Source organism: Aquarana catesbeiana, linkage group LG11 (assembly GCF_042186555.1).
Source record: "Aquarana catesbeiana isolate 2022-GZ linkage group LG11, ASM4218655v1, whole genome shotgun sequence".
Lineage (NCBI taxonomy): Eukaryota > Metazoa > Chordata > Amphibia > Anura > Ranidae > Aquarana > Aquarana catesbeiana.
The window spans coordinates 241,261,409-241,288,002 of NC_133334.1; the positions used below are offsets into that span (position 1 = coordinate 241,261,409).

Consider the following 26,594-nt stretch of genomic DNA (forward strand, 5'->3'; position numbering starts at 1 on the left):
ACAGAGAGGGCAATTGGTTCACAGGAGGCATGAAAGAGGTCATTATGTCAAAATGGAACAACCACCCTTAATTAAACAGGGGCAGCAGCCTTCTACATCATCTTTCAGCTACATATAATGCAGTTTCAACATCTGTACCCTGGCATTGATTAGGGGATCATGAGCAGCAATATACAGAACCCAGTAATTTTGGGGCAAAGTCACACAGCTGCCTGTGATGGCGAGAAAGCTTACAAAACCTGACAGCATGCAAATATGGCAGCTTTATCATAAAGTGATAAAAACCTGAAAAGGGTTCTAAATGTTCTCCACTCTAGCCCAAAAAAAAAAAAAAAAAAAGATGTTTTGGCTATGGATACATCCACCTGTCAAATAATATCACATGACATTTGTATGCTTCAATACATTTTTTCTTTATAAAGAATGCATAAAAAAATAATATCTGATATAAATAAAATAATACCTCGAAGCCGGTAACATTGGCTCCAAGAGCCTCAATTATCCCAGATAGCTCAAAACCAGGGACCAGTGGTGTTTTCGGAGGATTGTCAATGTTTCCTTGTCGGACCATCAAATCAATGAAGTTCAGACCACTACACAGGAAAAAAAAGAAAAGAAATCAGATTATTACAATTAAAATAATCACAACTGGTCCAGTGAAAGCAAGAAGATTCAACATTTCATTACAAGATTGAAATGGAACTCAAACCATATTTTGGCTTTGGAAAAAGCATCAGAGTTGTGACATATCGGTCAGAAATAGTTTGCGGTGTGTTATGCTAAATTGTGCTTTCTTGATAAACACAATGGGGGAAATGTACTAAAACTGGTGCACACAGAATCTGGTGTAGCTGTGCATAGCAACCAATCAGCTTCTAACTTCAGCTTGTTCAATTAAGCTTTGACAATAAAACCTGGAAGCTGATTGGTTTCTATGCAGCGCTGCACCAGATTCTATGTGCACCAATTTTAGTAAATCTCCCCCAATATCTGCCAGCCTTTACCATATACAGCGGGTAAAAATAGGAATTAAACACGTCACCATTTTCTAGGTAAATATATTGTCAAAAGTATTGGGACACCTGCCTTTACATGCACATGGACTTTAATGTCATCCCAATCTTAGTCTGTAGGACTCAATATTGAGTTGGCCCACCCTTTGCAGCAATAACAGCTTCAGCTCTTCTGGGAAAGGTGTCCACAAGGTTTAGTAGTGTGTCTATGGGAATGTTTGACTATTCTTCCAGAAGCACATTTGTGAGGTCAGGCACTGATATTGGAGGAGAAGGCCTGGCTCACATTCTCCACTCTAATTCATCCCAAAGGTGTTCTATCTGGTTGAGGTCAGGAGGTGTAGGCCAGTCAAGTTCCTCCACCCCAAACTCACTCATCAATGTCTTTATGGACATGTTTCAAGGTCAAATGGCACTGCACATCACAACAAAAACAGCCCCTACCAACAGTGAAGTTTAAAGGTGGGAACACCATGGTGTGGGGCTTTTTTTCAGCATACGGTACTGGCAAACTTCATATCATTGAAGTAGGGATGAATGGAAAAATATACCAAGACATTCTTGATAAGAACCTGCTGCCATCTACCAGGATGATGAAGATGAATGGAGGGTGGACATTTGAGCAAGACAATGATCTCAAAAACAAAGCCAAAGAAACTCTCAATTGGCATCAAAGAAAGAAAATAAAGCCGCTAGGATGGCCCAGACAATCACCTGACTTGAATCCAATAGAAAATCTATGGAAAGAACTACAGATCAGAGTTCATAGAAGAGGCCCACAGAACCTTCAAGATTTAGAGACTGTGTGGAAGAATGGGCCAAAATCACACCTGAGTAATGCATGGGGCTAGTTTCTCCATACAGACGGTGTCTTGAAGCTGTCATTACCAACAAAGGATTTTGTATGAAGTATTAAATAAATTTCAGTTAGCGTGTTCAATACTTTTTCCTTGTGTCATTCCATTTTATCACATATAACCTAATTTCTGAACTTATTTGTTTTGGTTTCTTTGAATGTATGGATTTCATGGGTTGTTACTAACATGTGGTGAAAATTTCATGTCAATACCATCTTTAGAAATATATTTACCTAGAAAAATGGAGACGTGTTCAATACTTATTTTACCGGCTGTAAATGTTTATATATATATGGTCTAAAACAGGGGTCTCCAAACTTTCTAAACAAAGGGCCAGTTTACCATCCTTCACACTTTAGGATGGGCCGGACTAAAGCCAGTGGGAGTAGAAAATGTCCTGGCGTCCAGTTGGAGTAAACAATGTTCTATCTTTGGTGTCAGTGGGAGGACTAGTACCCCATCTTTGGTGTCGGTTGGAAGGAATAGTGCCCCATCGTTGGTGTCAGTGGAAGGAATAGTGCCCCATTGTTGATGTCAGTTGTAAGAATAGTGCCAATGGAAGGCATTCTTCCACAATGTTGGTGTCAGTGGGAGGAATTATGCCCTTTCATTGGTGTCAGTGGGAGGAATTATGCCCCATTGTTCGTGTCAGTGGATGCCCCAAGGCCCAGATAAAGGCAAGCAAAGGGCCACATCCGGCCTCCGGGCCACAGTTTGGAAACCGCTGGTCTAAAAGCCAACAGTTCCATTGCTTACAGAATGCCTCCCATTTGCAACTTTTTTTGTTGTGTTCAAATTGGGCTTGTTTGTTAAAGATGTTTAATAAGTGTTGTATATTGGGGTCTCTGTTTCGAAAGCCTAGATGTTTTTTTAATAATGCTATGATAATTCTAGGTAATAAAAACCTTGGGTCCATAAGAATAGAGCTCAGTACCAATATGGAAGCATGCCCACCATGGATTTTCAGTTTGAGTGACTGTAGAAGTCTAAGACAAGAACTCAAAATGGAGCACAGAAGATTTATTTTGTGTCTGTGTCCCACTGGTGAGATTAAGGCAGCCCGTACATTATTCTCTTTTTTTTTTCCACTCAACCAGCCGGTTGAACGAAAGAAAATGCCTCAATTCCCTCATCCACACATTCAATGTAGATGGAGGAATCCCTCCCACTGTGGAATTGTATTCTGAACAGTGGGGACCCTTCCCCGGCATCAGAACACACTGATCAGTGTTTCCGGCTGTAGCTTGCAGCTCCTGCTTCTGTCAATTACAGTGAGGAGGGAGCCGCGATCTGTGTGTCTATGGACACACATAGCTGGCTCAGGAGCGAGTGCCCCCCATAGTAAGTGGCTTGCTATGGGGGCACTCAGCAGGAGGGAGGAGCCAGGAGCGCCAGCAGGGGACCCGAGAAGAGGAAAATTGGGGCTGCTTTGTGCAAAGCTTTGCACAAAGAAGGTAAGTAACATGTTTGTTATTTCTGGGATTTTTTTTTTTTACCTTTGGTACCACTTTAAATACCTCCTGCCCGCTGTATAGTAAAATGACAGAGGGCGGGATCCCCTCTTGTTCTGGGAAAACATCACACGACGTCGCCCCAGTGTCACCGCTCTCGTGCCCCTGGGACACGGCGCGACCCTGATCTCCATAAAGGACCGATGACGCAGCTCTTTACCCATGTGATTGGCTTTGTCCAATCACATGTAAACACGGAAGTGCCGTTTATCGTCTCTCCTCGCCTCACACTGACAGCAGCATTTCCTCACAGGGAAGACCTGTACAAGTAATCAGTTCCCTGATTATCAGTGCAGCCCCAGAAGTGATGCCAGTTAGTGACCACTTGTGACACCAATCAGTGCTCACCAGTGATGCAAATTTGTGCCCATCAGTGCTGCCTCTCAGTGCCGCCTCTCAGTGCCGCCCATCCATGTCGCCTATCATTGCCCATAAGTGCCATCTATCAGTGCTGCTTATCAGTGCTCATCAGTGCCACATATCAGTGACACCTATCAGCGCCCATCAGTGTGGCATATTAGTGCCTCCTCATCAGTGCCGCCTCATCTTTGCACATCAGTATAAGAGAAAAATAACTTATTTACAAAATTTTCTGACAGAAACTTTTTTTTTTTAAATTTTCAGTCTTTTTTCATTTTTTTAACAAAAAATAAAAAACCCAACGGTAAATAAATACCACCAAAAGAAAGCTCTATTTATGTGAAAAAAATTACAAATTTTGTTTGTAATTTAATTTGGGTACAGTGTTGCATGATCGCGCAATTGTCATTCAAAATGTGACAGCGCTGAAAGCTGAAAATTGGCCTGGGATGAAGGGAGTGAAAATTCCCAGTATTGAAGCAGGTAAAGAAAATATAGAGAATGTATTCCACAAAGTGAAAAGAGGATGAATAGGACAAAGAAGTATGGTAGCCCATCATAAGACCCTGAAAATGCTTAATTTCTGGAAACAAAACACAAAGCTAAAAAATGACCATAACATTTTTGGCAATTCCTGCTGAAATTTCATTCTTTGGATGGCCCTGTTGGCACCACCAAAATTTACAAAAGTATTTTTTCAATTGAATTTTGCCAATCCAGGCAGAAGAATTCTTGCCCAAACGCCTTCTGCATCCAATCAGATGCAGGCACTGTCTGGATATTCTGACATCTGGCTCTCTCCCGACCCTGAACTCCCTCTTCTCAGGTCCCCTGGGCTCCTCTTCTCAGTGCACCCTCATAAAAAGCCACTTCCTATGGGCGTGCACCTACAGGCTTGCTCCTGAGCCTGGCTTTGTGTGTCTATTGACAAACATAACTTGTAATAATCTTAAAGCATTTGACACGTGTTTGTGGTGCACTACCAAATGGCTTTTGTATTGCCTGCACCACCCAAAAAAATAGAAAATAGCCATTCTGAGAGCTCAAACAAGCTTTCTAACTTCTAAAAAAAATATTTAAAAAGTGTCTAGGCACAAATTTTGAAGGCATTTTATCCTCCATGCCCATGTGAACATAAAGAGTGTGATTGCATCTTTTGATCCTGCAGTTATTTCAATGTACTCTCTGTTCTGCCTTCGCCATGTTAACCTGTGTTGGTCACAATTCCTCCCACCTTGAGATTCTTCCTACATCACCATTATCCATCTACCCCTCCAGAGTGACAACTTGACTTAGCTAAACTGTCATATACTGTATGCTTGCCTGGTGGCCAAGAGAGATGGCTGAGGGGGGTGAGATGTTCAGTCACATCTGGATGACAATTGGCACCTTTACAAGAGTCTGACTACAGCAATGGCTGAATTTTAAGTAGGACCATTAGGAGCCTCCTGCCTCTTTCCTTATACTTCATTTCTCCCCAGAAATAATTAAACATTCTGCTTTAAATGCCTCCATAGGAAAGTTAAATATGCATAGACAGCAGAAAGGCTTCTGGTCCTCTAGCAGTAGAGAAAGACACATATATCTCATGCAGTGGTCTATACTGAGCTCTGTTGACTTCACACTGGCACTGCCAACAGCCCATTAGAAGTGGAAGGAATACATGACAGTTGTAAAGCTGCCAAAGCAAAAAGGGACATAAACCCCGTATACGATCGCTGTGTTTTGGCTTCTGTAAATAATGCATGAATAATCAGCGAAGATCCTCGGGGATGAACTAGTGAGACATTTTACTTCATTTGCATTGCATTAGGACAGAACTACGGTAGAGGAATTTTAGAGCATGGCTTACAGAAAGCAACTCCATGCAAATTTATAAGACGCCCCTTGGTTCACTTGTGTATTCCTTCAAAAGTCCAGAAAGATCTTTCATGTGGGTTAATACAATCACAAGGGACGTGTCTTGAATGAATTGGAAGCGTCTGCGCTGTATGATAATAGGAAGAGGTTCATGTGAGGATATTCTGAATAATGAACCCTTTTACCAAGCTGATATTAACCCCCTTATGTGGGTTTGCTTGTGTTAACCACCTATGGCATGTATATTTTATACCAGAAACACAAACCCTCCTTCACACAAGTGAGTTACCAGGTGGACTAAAAGTTCAGGCTGGAAGATGCTTCAGACCTTCCTGCCCTCAAGGATAGGGAAGTCCTAGTGGTCAGAAGAACAAGAAGAAAAAGAGGGCGCACCAGCCTTGTGTATTATCCTTTAAAAGTCTTTTTTTATTAAAAATAAGGTAAAAATACTACTCACAGACGTGTGGAAAAAAGTTTGCAAATACAAATGATCTCCAGATGACAACAACTGGTTGACTAACAGACAGACTTCAGATGGTACACAGGAGATATTGAGGGCCACTACCAGCTGACGCATTTCGAAGGGATAGCTTCTTCCTCAGAGCCTTGGCCAGGCTCTGAGGAAGAAGCTATCCCTTCGAAACGTGAAGTATGGCCAGTGCTCTTTTGGTCAAACTCGTACTGTGGGTCACAGAAGTACACCTAATTCTGCACTCCTGTGACCCAGATTCAGCTGACAGCGGGCTAGTCCAGGTTCTGCAGGGATCCTGACAATAATGTCAGGATCTGTCCAGATGCCTGAGTGGCAGATGGTTTAGCCTCTCAGCATGCCACTGAAAGCCTCCCACCCCCTCCACAGTGCAATGCTTCAGTGTCATATCACATAGTGAGGTGAGCAGCGTTTTTCTATATGGGGAAAAACGCCGGTCACTGCTAGGACACACAGAAAACAATTGTTTTCTATGTGTCCTGTTCAGACTGCAATGCAGCCAAGGACTGTGCTGCAGTGATTTGTGATAAAATGCAGACATGCTGCAATTAACCGCAGCAATCTGAACTGGATTGCATGTCATTATAAAGCAGCGTCGTGCACTGCTGTACAATGACATGAAAAAAGTGTCACTTTTGTGCGCTTCAGATAAAGTTGAGTGAAAAAAGGGAACTATGTGATGAGTTTAAATATGAATTACGCTGCCCCCTACTGCCGGCTCACAGGAATGGACAGCCGTTGCTGTTTACTATGCGGTAACTGTTCATTTATATGTGATGGGGCCCTAAAGGCTTACTCCACCTATTACATCATTATTCATGTATATATGGACTAGGTGGAACATGTGATATCCTCACCCCGATATCCTCACCCCGCCTCTCCACCTCATCCAATCGGGGAACGCTTTGCATTCATTGAGAAAATGCAAAGCTTTCTCTGAATGGCACTCATGCTGAGCAGCTGACCTCCTGTGTTCACAATGCACCAGGGCAGTTGCTCGGCACGGAACCCAGAAGTTAGTGGAGAGCACTGTAATAGCGGTGTCTACTACAGTGATTTCCAGCCTCTAGAAGGATCCCATAGGTATGGTATATACATATGTACATTGGTCTGAGCTGGATCACCTGGAATTCATCTACAAAAGAGAAGTATGAGAATTGTTTTTTTTCAGAATCATACTTACCTAGGAGGATGCAGCATCGGTCCCCCGTCAGCTCTAACACTGAGAACTGAGCGATCAAAGACTGCCGATTGCTCGGTTCTCAGAGCTTTGTGAGAAGAGAGCTGGTGACTGTCAATCAGCAGCTCTCTGCTCAGCCCCCCCCCCCCCACTGGAGCGCTGAGCTGTGGAGGTGGCAGAAGCAGCCAGCTCAGGCTCTCAGCGGCTTGCTGAGAGGCTGAGCCAGGTGCCGATCCAGGCATGTGGGTGGATCCCGACCATATAGTAGTTACCTTTCCCAAGCCTGGGCCGGCTCTGTGACATCAACCGACAGCAGGATTTAGCCCGCTGTCTGCTGAAAATGGGTCGCAGAAGTGCAGAACGGATTGCACTCCTGTGATCCACAGGGGAAGTACAGCCAAATGAGCTTTAACTTTACTTCTCCTTTAAAGAGGTTGTAAACCCTTATTTATACCCAGTGAAGAGACTGGCCTCAGGTGATACCAAGAGATTAAACAAATTCTCCTATATATGTTGTATCTGCCGTCTTCCCTTCTCTACACCTGCTCAAAGTCAAGAATTTACAAAGCTTGTCTGAGAACACAGAAAAAAGGGGGCTGAGTTCTGAAGACACACTCTGTAGAGTTCAGTGAAGAGAGATCTGAGAGCTGATTGGAAACAAGGGACACCCCCCTCCCCCCCCTTCACACAGCACACAGGAACAGAGCTGAGGCTGTCAATAAGCCAGAGCTTCCTCCCCTGTCACCATTGTTCTCTTGGTGTCAGGAAAACTTGTCAGAAGTGACTCATGCTGACAGCAGATGAATGGGGCAGCAAGCAGAAATGACACTAATGCCGCGTACACACGGTCGGACTTTTCGTCTACAAAAGTCCGACAGCCTGTCCGACAGACTTCCGGCGGACTTTCGGCGGACTTGCAGCAGACTTTCTAACGAACGGACTTGCCTACACACGACCACACAAAAGTCCGACGGATTCGTACGTGATGACGTACACCGGACTAAAATAAGGAAGTTCATAGCCAGTAGCCAATAGCTGCCCTAGCATGGGTTTTTGTCCGTCGGATTAGCACACAGACGAGCGGATTTCGGGGTCCGTCGTAGTTACGACGTAAAGATTTGAAGCATGTTTCAAATCTAAAGTCCGTCGGATTTGAGGCTGAAAAAGTCTGCTGAAAGTCCGGAGAAGCCCACACACGATCGGATTACCAGCCAGCTTTAGTCCGTCGGCGTCCGTTGGACTTTTGTAGACGAAAAGTCCGACCGTGTGTACGCGGCATTAGTGCTCTTAATTAAGACAAGTACACACTAAAGAGGGATATGTTTTGTTCATATTTCATGTCTGAGGTTTACAACTACTTTAAAGAGTAACTTCACTTTTGTTGAGCAAAAAAACATTCCCCTCTGGGTGATCTATGTACATTGCAGGGACTTTACCAAACTTTGTTACAGATTCCTACTTTTTGTTATTCTGAAGAAATCCATGTGTTTGTCTGTATCCATGTTCTCAGTGAGTCTTAGGCCTCTTTCACACGGGGCAGATCAGTGATGATCCGCCCCGTGAACACCTGCTTGCTCAGCTGGGATCGCTCCGCCGATCCCCGCTGAGCAGGAAGATGACAGGTCCATCGCTGCACACTGTACAGCGACGGACCTGTCAGAGCGCCGCTCTCCCCTATAGGGGATTGGATGATGACGGACCGTAGTGTCCGTCGTCACCCGATACGATAACGGATGGAAAAGTAGGGTTTTCCTCCGTTACACTTTTCGGATCGGAGCGGGTCGGATGTCAGCGGACATGTCACCGCTGACATCTGACGCTCCATAGGGATACATGTATGTCCGTTTTTCATCCGAAAACGGAAGGATGAAAAACGGACATACGGATCCCTCGTGTGAAAGAGGCCTAATGGGAGTGGTTTCATAATTATCAAGCAGCTGTTGCACCTGCAGGGCTCTAATGAGGAAAAGTGCAGGGTCTACATCCCTTTAGATGTGAATTCCTATTGGGAGTATCTCACCAAAAATCATTTTTGATGCAGGGGATGCCTGATATCTAACTTGTATTTTAGTGCAGACTTTTGGGAAAATCAGTGAGCCAATCACACAAGCAGGTGTTTCTGGTGGATGTTCTGCATACATTCTCTGTATAGATCACCTCCAGGCAGCCATATTGCATTTTACAGAAAATTACAGAGCTGCAAATTGAAAATGAAAGGTAATTTTGAAAAACATTCAATTACAATATGACTAGTGTCGCAGTTGTATACGCTATATTATTATTTTTATTTATTTGCTATTTTTTTTTTCCTACAACAGTGGAGTTACCCTTTAACCACTTGCCGACCGCATACTGTGCATAGTACCTAGTACGTGATCCTGCACTTCCGGGTCTGGGGCGCACACGTACGCCACCGGTGATCTGCTCCCGCTGTGATTGGACACAGCAGGAGCCAATCAGCAGGTCCGGCGATTGTTTGAGACAAAAGCCAAACAGCGGTCTGCCTATGTAAACAAGGCAGACTGCCGTTCTGCCAGTAGGGAAGGCATGGATCCTGTGTTTCTGCAAAGCAGTAACACGGATCTCTGCCTTCCCATAGTACAAGCACCTCCCACACAGTAACCAAGCACATTTTAAGCACATATTTAACCCTCCGATCACCCCAATGTTAACCCCTTCCCCGCCACTGTCATTAGTACAGTGACAGTGCATATACTTAGCACCGATCACTGTATTGGTGTCACGGATTCCCCAAAAAGTGTCACTTAGTCCGCTGCAATGCCGCAGTCCCTCTATAAATTGCTGATCACCGCCATTACTAGTAAAAAAAAGAAAAGAAAAATTCCATAAATACTGTAAATCCTATAGCTTGTACACCAGGGGTCTCAAACTGGCGGCCCTCCAGCTGTTGCGAAAACTACAAGTCCCATGAGGCATTGCAAGGCTGACAGTTACAAGCATGACACCCACAGGCAGAGGCATGATGGGACCTTTCGCAACAGCTGGAGGGCCGCCAGTTTGAGACCCCTGGTGTAGACGCTATAACTTTTGCGCAAACCAATCAATATACGCTTATTGGGATTTTTGTTACCAAAAATATATAGCAGCATACATATTGGTCTAAATTTATGAAGAAATGTAATTTTTTACATTCTTTTTATTGGATATGATTTTGTCATTGTAAAGCGCTGTGTAAACTGTTGGCGCTATATAAATCCTGTATAATAATAATAGCAGAAAGTAAAAAATATTGTTTCCTTTTCAAAATCGTCGCTCTTTTTTTGTTTATAGCGCAAAAAATAAAAACCGCAGAGGTGATCAAATACCACCAAAAGAAAACTTTATTTGTGGGAGGAAAAAAAAGACATACATTTTATTTGGGTACAACGTTGCACGACCGCGCAATTGTCAGTTAAAGAAACACAGTGCTGTATCCTGAAAAAATGACCTGGTCATGAAGGGGGGTAAATCTTCCGGAGCTGAAGTCGTTAAGTACATCTGGAATGGATATGCCGCATAAGCATTTTTATCTTTTTCAAACCTTTTAGCAGGAACCCCCAGACCTATTTACATGTTACAGTTTTATATTTAGAGACCACAACTATATTCCCTTGACGTGTGTATTTTATTCTGGCTAGTCTCACATTTTTACAAAGATATATATAAATCAGGAGAAGAGATGTTAGCGTTTTTTTTTTTTTCATGCACACAAACACCATTTTACAGTAACTGTCTGGAAGCGCGAGGCTCTTGATGATACAAATGGCCCAGTTCTGCTCCAGTGCTTCAATTCAAACACATTCCCAGCAAACAAGCCGAGGCTGCAATGATTCAGCAGGGACACAGTCAGCCCATCCAGGCCTTTTAGTGGGGCTGAATATGAGTCATTCTGCGTGCCATTTACACTATGTATAATCAGAGGCATCTCATTTCCTACCAGGAACATGATTCACAATTCTATCCTAAAAGACAGTCGCTCTTATATCTTTGTATCAAAGGTAATTGAAATGACACAGATACACTGCGCTGACCTACGTGTGCGTCATTGAGTATATCTGGACAAAGAATAGTATATAATGAGTTCGCCGTGCTTAAATAAAACGCAATTTATTTTTTTACTACTTACTTCATGAAAAACTCCAGTCTAGTTCCTAACTGTCACCCGTACTTCCTTTCCCTATACACATTAAACATGAAAAAAAACATTTTTTTAAGCCAATATACACTATATTACCAAAAGTATTAGGACGCCCGCCTTTACACGCACATGAACTTTAAAGATATGCATTGCATACTAGCCCATTATGTGCCACTTACATGCAAAAGAATCTAGCTTGTCCCCTGTGTAGGCAGCGTCCATCTTCTGGCCCCTCTTCCTTCCGGGCAGCGGACTCCAGCTTTGTGATTCGCCAGAGCCGTGTGACGTCACTCCCGCGCATGGGAGCCGCGATTAACGGCACAGGCTAGGGAAAAAACAACACTTATGCCGTGTACACACGGGCGGACTTTTCGACCGAACTGGTCCGCTGGGCTTCATGTGTGGGCTTCATCGGACTTCCGGCGGACCTTTTCGGTCGAAAATCAGACGGACTTTAGATTTGAAACATGGATTCGAGTCCGGTCGAAAAATCCACTATGCTAGTCCGACGGGCTAAAACCAACACTAGAGCAGCTATTGGCTACTGGCTATCAACTTCCGTATTGTAGTCCAGTCGTACGTCATCACGTACAAATCCGTCGGACTTTGGTTGATCGTTTGTAGGCAAGTCGGTTCGTTCGAAATTCTGTCGGAAGTCCGTCGGAAAGACCGTCAGTCCTTTGATGTCGAAAAGTCCGACCGTGTGTACACAGCATTAGTTTTGTTTCTTCCCCTCGCATGCGCCGTTGGAATTTTCAGTGGACTACAAGTGAAATATCTCCTAAACAGCGCAGCTTTAAGAGATATTTCCACTACCTATAGGTAAGCCTTATTCTAGGCTTACCTATAGGTAGAAGTCCAAAAAGTGGGTTTACAACCACTTTAATGGTATCCTAATCTAATGCCGCGTACACACGGTCGGAATTTCAGACAACAAATGTTCAATGGGAGCTTGTTGTCAGAAATTCCGACCGTGTGTAGGCTCCATCGGACATTTGCTGTTGGAATTTCCGACAACAAAAATTTGAGAGCTAGATCTCAAATTTTCTGACAACAAAATCCGTTGTTGGAAATTCCGATCATATGTAGACAATTCCGACGCACAAAGTGCCACGCATGCTCGGAATCAAGCAAAGAGGCGCACTGGCTATTGAACTTCATTTTTCTCGGCTTGTCGTACGTGTTGTAAATCACCGCGTTCTTGACGTTCGGAATTTCCGACAAGATTTGTGTGACCGTGTGTATGCAAGACAAGTTTGAGCCAACATCCGTCGGAAAAAAAAAATCCACGGTTTTTGTTGTTGGACAATCCGGTCATCTCTACACGGCATTAGTCCATAGGGTTCAATATTGAGTTGGCTCACCCTTTGCAGCTATAACTGCTTCAACTCTTCGGGAAGGCTGTCCACAAGGATTAGGAACGTGTCTATGGGAATGTTCGACCATTCTTGCAGAAGTACATTTGTGAGGTCAGGCACTGATGTGGATGAGAAGGCCTGGCTCGCAGTCTCTACTCTAATTAACCCCAAAGGTGTTTTATCGGGTTGAGGTCAGGACTCTGTGCAGGCCTGGCAAGTGAAACTCGCTCATTCATGTCTTTATGGACTTTGCTTTGTGCACTGGTCCAAATCATTTAGTGGAGGACGGATTATGGTGTGGGGGTTGTTTTTTAGGCATTGGGCTTGGCCCCTTAGTTTCAGTGAAGGGAACCCTAATGCCCTGTACACACGATCGGACTTTCCGACAACAAAACTGTGGATTCTTGTTCGAAGGATGTTGGCTTTAACTTGCCTTGCGTACACACGGTGACACAAATGTTGGCCAACAATTACGAACGTGGGAACGTGGTGACGTACAACACGTACGACGAGCCGTGAAAAAGGAAGTTCAATAGCCAGTGTGGTTCCTTCTGATTGATTCCGAGCATGCGTGTGACCCCGCCCCCCCACGAGGCACCAGAGGGGGGCGGGGTCACCCGTTTACGTCACAGAGTGGCCCCGCCCTCAGCTATATAACAGCTGTCAAAGCGAGAAGAAGCGTCACTCGGCGGGAGCCTTCCATGGAGGTTGCGTTGGAGCTGTTGCATTTTTTTTTTTTCTTTAGAAATGTCATTTTGCTGTGGTACTGTTCTAAACACGGGAAATTTTTTTTTTGTATTGATACATGTCCCCTGGGGCAGGACCAGGGTCCCCAAACACTTTTTATGACAATAACTTGCATATAAGCCTTTAAAATGAGCACTTTTGATTTTTCATGTTCGTCTCCCATAGACTTTAATGGTGTTCGTCCTAATTTTTTGCCTGTTCGGATGTTCTGGTACGAACTCAACCGGGGGGTCTTCGGCTCATCTTTACTGGTAACCACAAGAGAACCAGACCTGATGGGGAACAAGTGTCTCTAAATCCTCATCAGGCTCCAATCACCCAACCAGAAAGCTCCTCGGCCGCTGCACTGTCTATGTGAAAGGTTGAGTGTCGGGGAGGCCGGAAGGTAGAATGGACCCTCTAGCCTCACTGCACCCTGGTACTTACCCCAAATTCATCTACTTGTTTCCAACAGGTTTTGGGGCAAGCACTAACATTTATTGTGCAAAGGCACAACGAAAATCCAAAGTGTCCCAGAAACTCTTTATGGATTCCCCGGAGTGTGTGTTTGCAGGGAATGATCTATCTGTAGCTGGTCCACCCTCCTTACAGACAGGGCTTGGACCACCATATTGCAATGCCCTACGCTACCCCTCATTACCTGCGAATTTGGCCTGAGCTTAGAAGCGCCTGTCAAGGACCCAAAAACTGCCAGAAAATGTTGTAGTGCACAGGTGTCAAACACAAGGCCCGCGTGCCAAATCCAGCCCTCCAGGCCATTTCATGTGGCCCTCACACCTCTCCTCCAGCTGCAGGTGAGCTCCAGTCCTCCTCTGGTCCTCCTCCAGACCCCTACTTTTTGCTTTCAAGCAATGCATTCAGCTTCTTCCCAGGATCAGTATAAGGAAAGGGGGGTGCACTGTGATGTTAGGGAGAATAGGGGACTCAACTTCTGATGGTGGGGTGGCTCTTGACATCTAATGTAAGGGGAGGGGATGCGCTGGACATCTAATCTTACAGATACAACCGGCCCTTTTGAGGACAATCATAATGCTGATGCGGCCCACGATGAAATTGAATTTGACACCCCTGTTGTAGTGTGTACAAGGCCTTATAAAACTTCTTCAAAGCTAGACCATACTGTAAAATCCTTGAATATTGCACCTAAATGGAGAGTTACCGATCGCTATAACCTTCGCCACACACAGGCGTGTAGCCTCTTGTAAATATGCATTTAAAAGATAAAGTTGATCTACAGAATGTCTTGACTTGTTTCTAGACATAAAAATAAGCGGAAACTAGTTTGTAGACAAAGTGCTCATTATTTCTGCTGAAATTTTTGTTTAAGAGCGATTGCGGTTATTATGTTTATTTCAAAGAACGTCACTAAAGATGCAATGTGAAATGCGCCTTTCTGGCTTTTTGCCCAGAATAATACAACAAAAGGGTAACAAGACATTCACCAACATTAAACCTGACACAAATGCTACTGTTACTATGGCGACAGTTACCCAGATTAAAGTGAGTAAGCAGAATGATCACATGAGCCTGAATAAATAGCTGGAATACCTTTTAGCATACTATATTCTCAGCATTGTTATGGGTTTAACAAAAGTAAAGGAAGCGATTCTTAAACAGGGGCTTGCGCATACACTGAGTAGAACAACCACCATTACAGGGTCCTGGGATGAGGGGTCCCCTGGGCTCTACCTGTCTTTTCTGTGGGCTCAAGTGGAGCAGTGCCAATCAGTGGCGGCTGGTGCTCAAAATTTTTGGGGGGGCGCAAACAAACGGAAAAATTCAGAAAAATATTGCAGCCTCACTGTACCATCAATCGAATCGACTGTGCCATCAAACGCAGCCACTGTGCCCATCAATTGCCGCCACTGTGCCCATCAAATGCAGCCACTGTGCCCCATAAAATGCAGTCACTGTGCCCATCAATTGCCGCCACTGTGCCCATCAAATGCAGCCACTGTGCCCCATAAAATGCAGTCACTGTGCCCATCAATTGCCGACACTGTGCCCATCAAACGCAGCCACTGTGCCCCATAAAATGCAGTCACTGTGCCCATCAATTGCCGCCTCTGTACCCATCAAACGCAGCCACTGTGCCATCAAACGCAGCCACTGTGCCCATCAATTGCCGCCACTGTGCCCATCAAATGCAGCCACTGTGCCTCATAAAATGCAGTCACTGTGCCCATCAATTGCCGACACTGTGCCCATCAAACGCAGCCACTGTGCCCCATAAAATGTAGTCACTGTGCCCATCAATTGCCGCCACTGTACCCATCAAACGCAGCCACTGTGCCATCAAACGCAGCCACTGTGCCCATCAATTGCCACCACTCTGCCCATCAAATGCAGCCACTGTGCCCCATAAAATGCAGTCACTGTGCCCATCAATTTCCGCCATTGTGCCATCAAACACAGCCACTATGCCCATTAATTGCCGCCACTGTGCCATCAAATGCAGCCACTGTGCCCTCAAATGCAGCCACTGTGCCTCCTAAAATGCAGCCACTGTGCCCCATAAAATTGCTGCCACTGTGCCCATCATTGCCACCACTGTGCCCATCAATTGCTCCCACTATGCCCCATCAAACGCAGCCACTGTGCCATATCATCAGGCATCTAATGTCACCTGGAACAGCGAGTTTTTCTTGTTTGGATATTTTTTTATATAACATAAATTCCGGGCGTATTTCCATTTCAAACAGGTCCACTCTCTCTTCATTGATTTTATTTGGGCAAATGCCCGCGACTCCCCAGTCTACAACTCTCTCTTCCCAAGCAATATGGACATCTGGCAGTCCCGGATGTCCATAAATATTACCAAGCAACATTTAAAAAGGAGTTCCACCCAGGGGGGCAGTCAAAAAAAAAAAAAAAAATTAAAAGTCAGCAGCTACAAATACTGCAGCTGCTGACTTTTAATTGGACACTTACCTGTCCCTGGGTCCAGCAATGCGGGGGATCGAAGCCCCGCTCGTCCCCCCCCTCCACTCGTCGGCGCCGGCATTTCAACTGTGGGCGCCGGGCTGTGGCTTCACAGCCTGGCACCCACTGTGCATGCGCCAGCGGCGCCGCGCGCCGTGATTGGCCGCTCAATCACCTGGGACCTGTAATGGGTCCCAGATGATTGACAGGAGGGAGGGAGCAGAGCGGAGCCCTTCCTGTGCCGAGGGGGAAGTGATGTCACCAGCCCAGGCAAAGGAACAGGCAGACTACGAGGAACCACCTAGCAACAGGCATTTAGAGGTAGGTGAAAAAAAAAAAATATCCAAATGTTTCTTGGTTTTTTTTTTAGAATTTTTCCAGGTATTTTTGTTTTTTGGGTGGAACCCCACTTTAAGTAGACTAATCGACTGGTGTCATCATCAGAGCACCAAACTTTGGTCCCAACTTGAACAAGCTCAAAGTAGTGTGCCACTTCTGGGGGCACCACGGTGCTATGAGGCATTGCCAGGCGCTTTGAAGTTACATCCTCTGCTAGGACCTATGACACGAATATGTTCATATCTAATTACACATATCTCCGTCTCCTCTCAGGACTCTGCCTTGTTCCCAGGATTAGGGAATCCGCAATTCTCCTCAGGCCTGCATGATGCAACCTTTCGAACTTTGCTCACATCCAGTCGCTATTGAGCTTGTCACTTTCTGCCAACAGACACCTGGCCTTCTATCCCCTCCCCAATGGACCCTTCAGGTCCATTTTGCTTAAACTTTTGGAGAGCTCTCCAGCTACACCATTTCCTACATTCCCTATCTTCTCCACAAAATTTTGGTGGACAGCCATCTACCTTGGAGGAATATTGCTCAGATGATGGGGTGTTGCCCCATGTCCTCTCTAAAACTTACAACCTACTGATCACTCCTCCGGAAGATCATCGACTGCTCTGTTTAATGAAATGGGAATCTGATCTAGACCGCACTTTTTGACCGGACCAACAAGCTAACATTATCAGATTCTCCCTTAAATCCTCAATTTGTACGAGGAGCCAGGAAACCAATTTTAAACTTCTGATGCAGTGGTATCACACTTCGTCCCTATTGCATGAATTCTTCCCAACCACTTCTGACCGATGTTGGAGATGCCAGGTGGGATGAGGCATGTTACTTCACATCTTTTGGTCCTGTCCCAAACTTGACCATTTTTGGAAGGAGATTTGGAGGATTGTTCAAAAATTCCCTGATTACGAGATTCCTGATGATCTGGCTTATTTTCTTGTCTCAGCCATTCCAGTAAAAATGTACAAACAATCAATTATCCATCACCTTTTGAACGCTGCCAAGTCCTGCATTCCCTCTTAACTGGAAGCATCCACAGCCACCGACAATTGGTCTCTGACTTAATAAAGTTGAAGAAATAAACAAGATGGAGGACTTGGTCCTCACATCGCAGCATAAACGTGAAAAGTACTCTAATGCCCTGTACACACGGTCAGATTTTCCGACGGGAAATGTGTGATAGGACCTTGTTATCGGAAATTCCAACCGTGTGTGGGCTCCATCACACATTTTCCATCGGATTTTCCGACACACAAAGTTTGAGAGCTTGCTATAAAATTTTCCGACAACAAAATCCGTTGTCGGAAATTCCGATCGTGTGTGCACAAATCCGACGCACAAAGTGCCATGCATGCTCAGAATAAATAAAGAGACGAAAGCTATTGGCTACTGCCCCGTTTACAGTCCCGACATACGTGTTTTACGTCACCGCGTTCAGAACGATCGGATTTTCCGACAACTTTGTGTGACCGTGTGTATGCAAGACAAGTTTGAGCCAACATCCGTCGGAAAAAATCCTAGGATTTTGTTGTCGGAATGTCCGATCAATGTCCGACCGTGTGTACGAGGCATAAAACTTGGACATTATGGAATCTGTTTGTCTACTCTGAAGAGGGTAAAGCTCTTTTTGAATCATAAATTTGCCGATCGTAAGCTGCTCCAGAGTTCTACCTTCAGGCTACTATGGTTGTTTGTTTATATTTAGTCTTCATCTATAAGTTGATTTATGACTGTTCTATGTATACTGGTGTACCAATAATTTTGTACCACTGTCTTATTGACCTGGACTTGCCTTTTCTGCTGGAAAATAAAATATTTGAAAAAAAAAGAAAAATTGCAATGTACACTGGCCTAGAGCAATGAATGGCTGTACATTAGATGTACGTGGGTGTATGCCACACAGTGCAAACATGCATCCCTTGGTGCACACCAAGTTGTGTATTTTAAGCAAGTGCGGTATATACCCTTGTACAGCTAGCATGCAGCCAGTGTACAGCCATTTATGACTATGGGTTGCCGTACACTGCAGCTTTGTTTCCTGGGCATGGAAATACACCTGCAATTTATGCTGAATAACCTCATGTGTTTGTCTGTGTTAATCCCTAAAGCAGTTATAAAGGCAAAACTTTTATTTTACCTTAATGAATTCCCTGCTATAAAGTAAAAAATATTCTAGTATTTGTATCGCCCCCTCACCCCCAAAAACTTACTGCACTGTGCCCACCTGTAGTGGCTCTCTCCATGCATTCACAGGACAGAGGCAGCAGCTGGAGCCATCAAATCTATCAAATCCTGTGAGCAGGGATTAGGGGATGAGTTGTGCTGTATGTGTCTATAGCTGCACACAACCCGGATCGGGAGCAAGCCTGCAGATGTTCCTCCATAGGAAGTGGCTTTCAATGGTAGTGCACAGAGAACAGAAGGAGCTGAGTTCAGGGCCCTTCTGTGCAATACTATTGCACAGAGCAGGTAAGTATAACATGTTTGTTATTTTAAAAAAAGTTAACATTTACAACCACTTACAGCGGGGATAATAATTATTTGATCCTTTGCAGATTTTGTAAGTTTGCCCACGTACAAAGAAATGAAGGGTCTATAATTTTTATCATAGGTGTATTTTAAATGATAGTGACAGAATATCAACCAAAAATCCAGAAAAAACACATGATACAAATGTTATAAATTCAGTTAGAAAAATAAGTATTTGATACCCAAGCAAAACATGACTTAGTACTTGGTGGAGAAACACTTGTTGGCAAGCACAGAGGTAAGACGTTTCTTGTAGTTGGTTACCAGGTTTGCACACATCTCAGGAGGGATTTTGGTCCACTCATCTTTTCTAAATCCTTAAATTGTAACTCCACTTTTGTTGAGAAAAAAAAAAAACATTCCCCAAAGCATGTTTCCACCTCTGTGCTTGACTGTAGGGATGGAGTTCTTAGGGTCATAGTTGGCATTTTTCTTCCTACGAACACGGCGAGTCGAGGTAATGCCAAAGAGCTCAAGTTTGGTCTCATCTGACCACAGAACTTTCTCCCAATCCTTCTCTGAATGATTTAGATCTTCACTGGCAAACTTCTGACGGGCCTATACATGTGCCTTCTTGAGGAGGGGGACCTTATGGGAGATGCAGGATTTCAATTCATGGCGGTGTATTGTGTTACCAATGGTTTGTTTGACTGTAGTCCCAACTGCCTTGAGATCTTTCACAAGCTCCTCCCATGTACTTCTGGGCTGATCCCTCACTTTTCTCATGATCATCCTTACCCCATGAGGCGAAATCTTGTATGGAGCTCCAGACCGAGAGCGATTGATGGTTATTTAGTATTTCTTCCATTTGCGAATAATCACTCCAACAGTTGTCTTCTTCTCACCAAGCTTCTTGCTGATGGTCTTGTAGCCCATTCCAGCCTTGTGCAGGTCTACAATCTTATCCCTGATGTCCTTTGACAGCTCTTTGGTCTTGTCCATGATGGTGAGGTTTGAATGAAAGAAAGGGATTCTGTGGACAGGTGTCTTTTATACACATAACGAGTTGTTGTTAGGAGCACCTCATTAAACTGACAGGAGTAATCTGTGTACCACAAGAGCACATACTGTAGCCAGTCTGTGTGAGCCAAACTTATTGTTGGTTGGTAGGGGATCAAATACTTATTGTACTCACTGAACTGCAACTCAATTTATAAGATTTGTATCATGTGTTTTTCCTGGATTTTTGGCTGATATTCTATCTCTATCATTTAAAATACGCATCTAATAAAAATTATAGACCCTTAATTTCTTTGTAAGAGGGAAAACTTACAAAATTTGCAGGGGATCAAATAATTATTTTTGCCACTGTATGAACACCTATTGCATGTTTACATTAGAGGGCTGGCAGCCTGACAAATTTCTGTCCATAAAAGATAGCTAAAATTGTAAAGATTTGTGTTGTGAATGTTGCAGATATTTTCCGCAATGCCTATAGCTACAGAGATACAGTAAATGTGGACTTGTTTTAAAGTGCTTTTACTAAGAATCAGCACAAGGAGCCTATCAGGTGTGATGCTGTGCAAAGAAATTCTGATAGGTGGAGAGAACAGAGTGACAGAGAGAGATGACATCAGTGTGCTACTTCTTTTTTCACTGTCCAATCACTAGTGGGCCAGTCACCAGTTACTGCAACACAAACATGTAAAGCTGTAAAGTATCTCAGAAGGAATACTTCCCATTAACATGCACTGTGTTCAGTAAAACAGAAGGACCGCAGCTAGTAGGATTCATTGACATGCAATAAGCAGAGGCAATAGGACAGCCTCCTAATTGACCATTTAAAGTAGAACTCTAGACAGATATAAAAGACATATCTAGCGCAAGACAGACAGTATCCTTACCTGCCCAGGATGACACTCCAATAGCCCCCCCCCCCGTCTAAACCAGGGGGGTGCCGGATGGCTAAGCCACTGCGGGTGAGCCATCCATGGTCACAGTGATGGCTCGTGGGTTGGTCAGTCTTCTCCTCCAGCTGTGCTCTCCTTCTCCTCTTAGGCGTCCAATAGGTTAATCTGGCGTTTTGGCCAATCGGGAAATTGTGCCCTCTCCTGCCCCTCTTCCGTGCCTCCATTTTACAAAATGTGTGCACAGATGCTCCACTGGTGTCTTCCATGAACCTGGCACAGCATCTGCGCAGGCACAGAGGATTTCTGCACAAATGTCGTCAGCTTCTGGCTAATTGGCATATAGTGGCATGCATGCACAGATGAGACTAAGTGACGCATTGTCTCCTGTGAAAGCTGTCCCAGGAGGCAGCCGGACTAAGCCTAGGCTGGAAACCAGGAATTGTTGCCTTGCAGCACATTAAAGAATATAAAAATAAAAATTATATATTTTTTTATTCCATTTGTGTAAAGGGGAGGAACAAAAAAATATTATTAAATAGTGAGTTAGGATCTGCTTCAACTCCCTCAGTACCAGTTGCCTAACAGACATGGGGCATACTTAAAGTGGTAGTAAAGTCTTTTTAAGGCCTCATGCACCCAGGGCATTAAAAAAATGAGCTGCAAAGCCAGTACCAACGCCAGAAAAAAACGCCTATAAAAACTCGCTTTTAGAAGCGTTTTGAACTGGCTTCGATGCGCATTTAGCCACATTAGCATTTAACAGCGTTTCTCTGCCCTCTTCTGTTTTCCACTCCCAAATCCACTTATTGCAGCTTAAAAACGCTTGACGCAGCTTAATACTGTATACAGCATTAACACGCGTTCAGCCGCGTCAGACGTTTTTACAGCTGTACCGCTGCTGCTCCAGAACACGCTGGCCCTGGGGGTTTTATTTCAGTTTGAAAACGCCTATGCCACTTACAGCTCTTAAAAACCTATGTGTGCATGGACATATAGAATAACATGGAGAGGGCGCTTTTAAGCTTTAAAAAAGCCAGACGATCCTAAAAGTAGCAGGAAAAACACCGTCTGTGTATGAGGCCAAACTTGTACCTATAGGTAAGCCTATAATAAGGCTTATCTGTAGGTACAATGAATACCTCCTAAACCTGCACAGTTTATGAGATATTTACTCACGGGTATGCGCTCTGAAGAGATGGTATACCCGTGCCTTCCCTTCTGAGCTCCGTAACGCTGGAGTGACGTCATCGTGGCTTGACCAATTAGAAGGCCGGAGCACTCGAACCCGGAAGGAAGACCGGGTGCAGGTGGAAGCAGGTGGAAGCTCTGTCAGCGGTGACAGCTCGCCGCTGGAGGGGTTCGTTCTAAAGTAACGCATACTAGCACATTATGCCATTGTCTTGCAGGGTTTTTTTTTTTTTTTTAATGATGTAATGTAATGACGAGTAAATGATGTGAATGCAGAAATAGAAGCAAAATCATGTTTGACTAAACTTCACTCTTTTTCTTTTTTCATGCAAGCAGTGCAAGTACCTGAATCTGACCTCGTATCAGCCTTTTGCAGTCCCTGTACAGCAGGGCTGGAATAGAAGAGGAAGAATCAGCACAAAGCCAACCATTTCATGTGCTGGCAAGGAGCAAAGTGACAGAAGGAGAGAGCTGAGTGATAAAGCAAAGACTTTACAAATGTGTTACTTCTCCTTCCCCTGTCCAGCCCAAGGCTGGGGTGGGGTCCAGGGCAACCAGGGCTCAGAGGAAGTGGGTTGAATGAGGCTGGCCATCATACCGAGGGCACCTAGTGGGGGAAATGCAGTACTGGTTTTGTTAGTTTATCTTTTAACCACTTAAAGTGGGGTTCCACCAAAAAAAAAAAAAAAAAAAAACTACATGAAAAATCCTAAAAAAAAAATACAAAAAAAAATTTGGATTTTTTTTTTTTTTTACTCACCTCTAAATGCCTGTTGCTAGGGGGTCCCTCGTAGTCTGCCTCTTCCAGTGCCTGGGCTGGTGACATCACTTCCCCCTCGGCACAGGAAGGGCTCAGCTCTGCTCCCTCCCTCCTGTCAATCATGTGGGACCCATTACAGGTCCCAGGTGACTGAGCGGCCAATCACGGCGCGCGGCGCCGCTCGCGCATGCACAGTGGGTGCCAGGCTGTGAAGCCACAGCCCGGCGCCCACAGTTGCAATGCCGGCACCGCTGAACGGAGGGGGAGACGAGCGGGGCTTCGATCCCCCGCATCGTTGGACCCTGGGACAGGTAAGTGTCCAATTAAAAGTCAGCAGCTGCAGTATTTGTAGCTGCTGACTTTTAATTTTTTTTTTTTTTTGACTGGACCTCGGGTGGAACTCCTCTTTAAGGACTGAGCCTTTTTTTTGAGATGTGTTGTTTACAAGTTAGTAACAGTTTTTTTTGCTAGAAAATTACTTAGAACACCCCAAACATTATACTTTTTTTTTCTAACACCCTAGAGAATAAAATGGCGGTTGTTGCAATACTTTCTGTCACACCGTATTTGCGCAGCGGTCTTACAAGTGCACTTTTTTTGGAAACAAAATCCACTTTTTTGAATTAAAAAATAAGACAACAGTAAAGTTAGCCCAATATTTTTTTATGTTGTGAAAGATAATGTTACGCCGAGTAAATTGACACCCAACATGTCACGCTTCAAAATTGCTCATGGAATGGCGACAAATTTTTACCCTTAACAATCTCCATAGGCGACGTTTAAAAAATTCTACAGGTTGCATGTTTTGAGTTATAGAGGAGGTCTAAGGCTAGAATTATTGCTCTCGCTCTACCGATCGCGGCGATACCTCACATGTGTGATTTGAACACAATTTTCATATACGGGCGCTACTCATGTATGCGTTCGCTTCTGCACGCAAGCTCAGCGGGACGGGGCGCGTTTTTAAAAAATTTATTTTTTTTTCTTATTTATTTTACCTTTTATTTTTACACTGTTTTTTTTTAAATGTGTCACTTTTATTCCTATTACAAGGAATGTAAACATCTCTTATAATAGAAAAAAAGCATGACAGGACCTCTTAAATATGAGATCTGGGGTCAAAAAGACCTCAAATCTCATATTTACACCTAAATGCAAAACAAATAAAAAATAAATTGTCATTTAAAAAAAAAAAAAAAAAAATGTCCCTTTAAGAGCTATGGGTGGAAGGGACGTTATGACATCGCTTCCGCCCTGCATTGTTATGGAGACGGGCGGGGGCCATCCTCCCCTCACTTATCTCCATGCCCAGCAAGGGTGAAGATCCGATCGCCTCCGCCGCTGCCGGAGGGGCCTCTCCCGCTGCCGATAACAGTGATCTTGCGGTGAATCTGCCACAGAGACCACTTTGATCGGAAAGCGGACCTCCGGCCGAAGAAAAGGATACCGGGGTTATGGCAGCTAGCTGCTGCTATAACAATGATATCCCCCTTCAAATTAAGGACGTATATCGGCGTGCGGCGGTCCAGAAGTGGTTAATAGGTTATTCATTTTTATCTTATTTTTGCCTGGAGTTCTGCTTTGAATGGCCATTTAAACACTCCCCAAAGATCAGAATGGTTGCTAATTTGTTATTATTATTATTATTATTATTATTATTATTATGCCTTTTCCACCCAATAAATGTGGCACTTCATAAACAATTCTGTGAAAGGCGCTTCGGATGAAGAGTAGGCGGCGCTCAGAAATATTGCGTTTTTTTACATGACTCGGAAGCCGGTCTCCATGGTAACATAACACCCTGAAAATTAAAATATCAAAGTGCCCGTTAGGCTCATGGTTAGCAATGCTGTTCCATCACTTTGTAACTGTCTTTTCAATTCGAGTTACAAAGCGCAAACAATACCCACGGAAGATGGAAATAATAACAGAAAATCATTAGCTTAGAAAATGCAGCCTGACAATCGAATTTGTAGGTTGATGGGAAATAGCTGAAAGATGACATTATGATTAAAGATACGAGTCGTCTACTGACAGTGACCAATGATGTGCGGTGACCACAGCAGCCAATCACAGGTTAGCTTTCGCAGGATAGTCCATATTGTGAATAGCCGACTGTCTGCTCAGATCTGCGGTATGTCCATTATAACAAGAGCTCAATGTTGTTCATAAAATCTACAGACTTAGCAGAAGAATAGAATCTGTCACAAGCAAAGTAACACCACACTGTTATATAACCACTTGAGCTTCGGAAGATTTACCCCCCTTATGACCAGGCTGTTTTTTTTCTTTTTGGCACTGCGTCACTTTAACTGACAATTGCACGGTAATGCAACGCTGTATATAAATTCAATTTATATTGTTTTTTTTTACACAAATAGAGCTTTCTTTTGATGGTATTTGATCACCGCTGGGTATTTTATTTTTTTCACTATAAATGAAAAAAAGACGGAAACGTTTGAAGAAATAAAACTGATTTCTACTTTCTGCCATAAAAAAAAAAAATCCAATTAAAACATTTAAAAAATCACATTTCTTCAAAAATTTAGGACAATATGTATTCTGCTACATATTTTTGGTAAAAAAAAAAATAAGTGTATATTGATTGGTTTGCGTGAAAGTTACAGCGTCTACAAACTATGGGACATACACTATATTACCAAAAGTATTGGGACACCTGCCTTTACATGCACATGAACTTTACTGGCATCCCAGACTTATGCCCCATACACACTGTCCGACGAAAAATGTTCTATAGGAGCTTGTTGTCGGAAATTCCGACCGTGTGTAGGCTCCATCGGACATTTTCCATCGGAATTTCCGTCACACAAAATTTGAGATTTGAGAACAAAATCCGTTGTCATAAATTTCGATCGTCTGTACACAATTCTGACGCACAAAATTCCACGCATGCTCGGAATCAAGCAGAAGAGCTGCACTGGCAATTGAACTACATTTTTCTCGGCTTGTCATTCGTGTTGTACATCACCGCGTTCTTGACGTTCGGAATTTCCAACCAACTTTGTGTGACCGTGTGTATACAAGTTTGAACCAACATACGTCGGAAAAAATCCCATGGATTTTGTTGTCGGAAAATCCTATCATGTGTATAGGGCATTAGTCTGTAGGGTTCAATATTGAGTTGGCCCACCCTTTGCAGCTATAACAGCTTCAACTCTTCTGGGAAGGCTGTCCACAAGGTTTAGGAGTCTGTCTATGGGAATGCTTGACCATTCTTCCAGAAGAGCATTTGTGAGGTCAGGCATTGATGTTGGACGAGAAGGCCTGGCTCGCAGTCTCCGCTCTAATTTATCCCAAAGGTATTCACTCGAGTTGAGGTCTTGGTAAATTTTTTAGTGTGTTTTCAGTTTTGCAGAAACACACTACAGTCTATTTAACATGGTTTCCTAGGGTCTATCTGCAGTGTCTTGGGGTCCCCTGGGCTGGTATAACACGATGTGGACAGGGGTCCCAGGGGAC

General features: G+C 44.0%; 1 protein-coding gene across 1 annotated transcript in view; it reads right to left on the reverse strand.

Annotated features, from left to right (window-relative positions):
* VAT1L (vesicle amine transport 1 like) overlaps window positions 1–26,594 on the reverse strand; it is a 126,268-nt gene that overhangs the window by 79,864 nt on the left and 19,810 nt on the right. Inside the window, exon 2 of the mRNA XM_073605554.1 lies at window positions 464–593. Coding sequence (XP_073461655.1) covers window positions 464–593 — 130 coding nt within the window. The remainder of the gene's footprint in view (window positions 1–463; window positions 594–26,594) is intronic.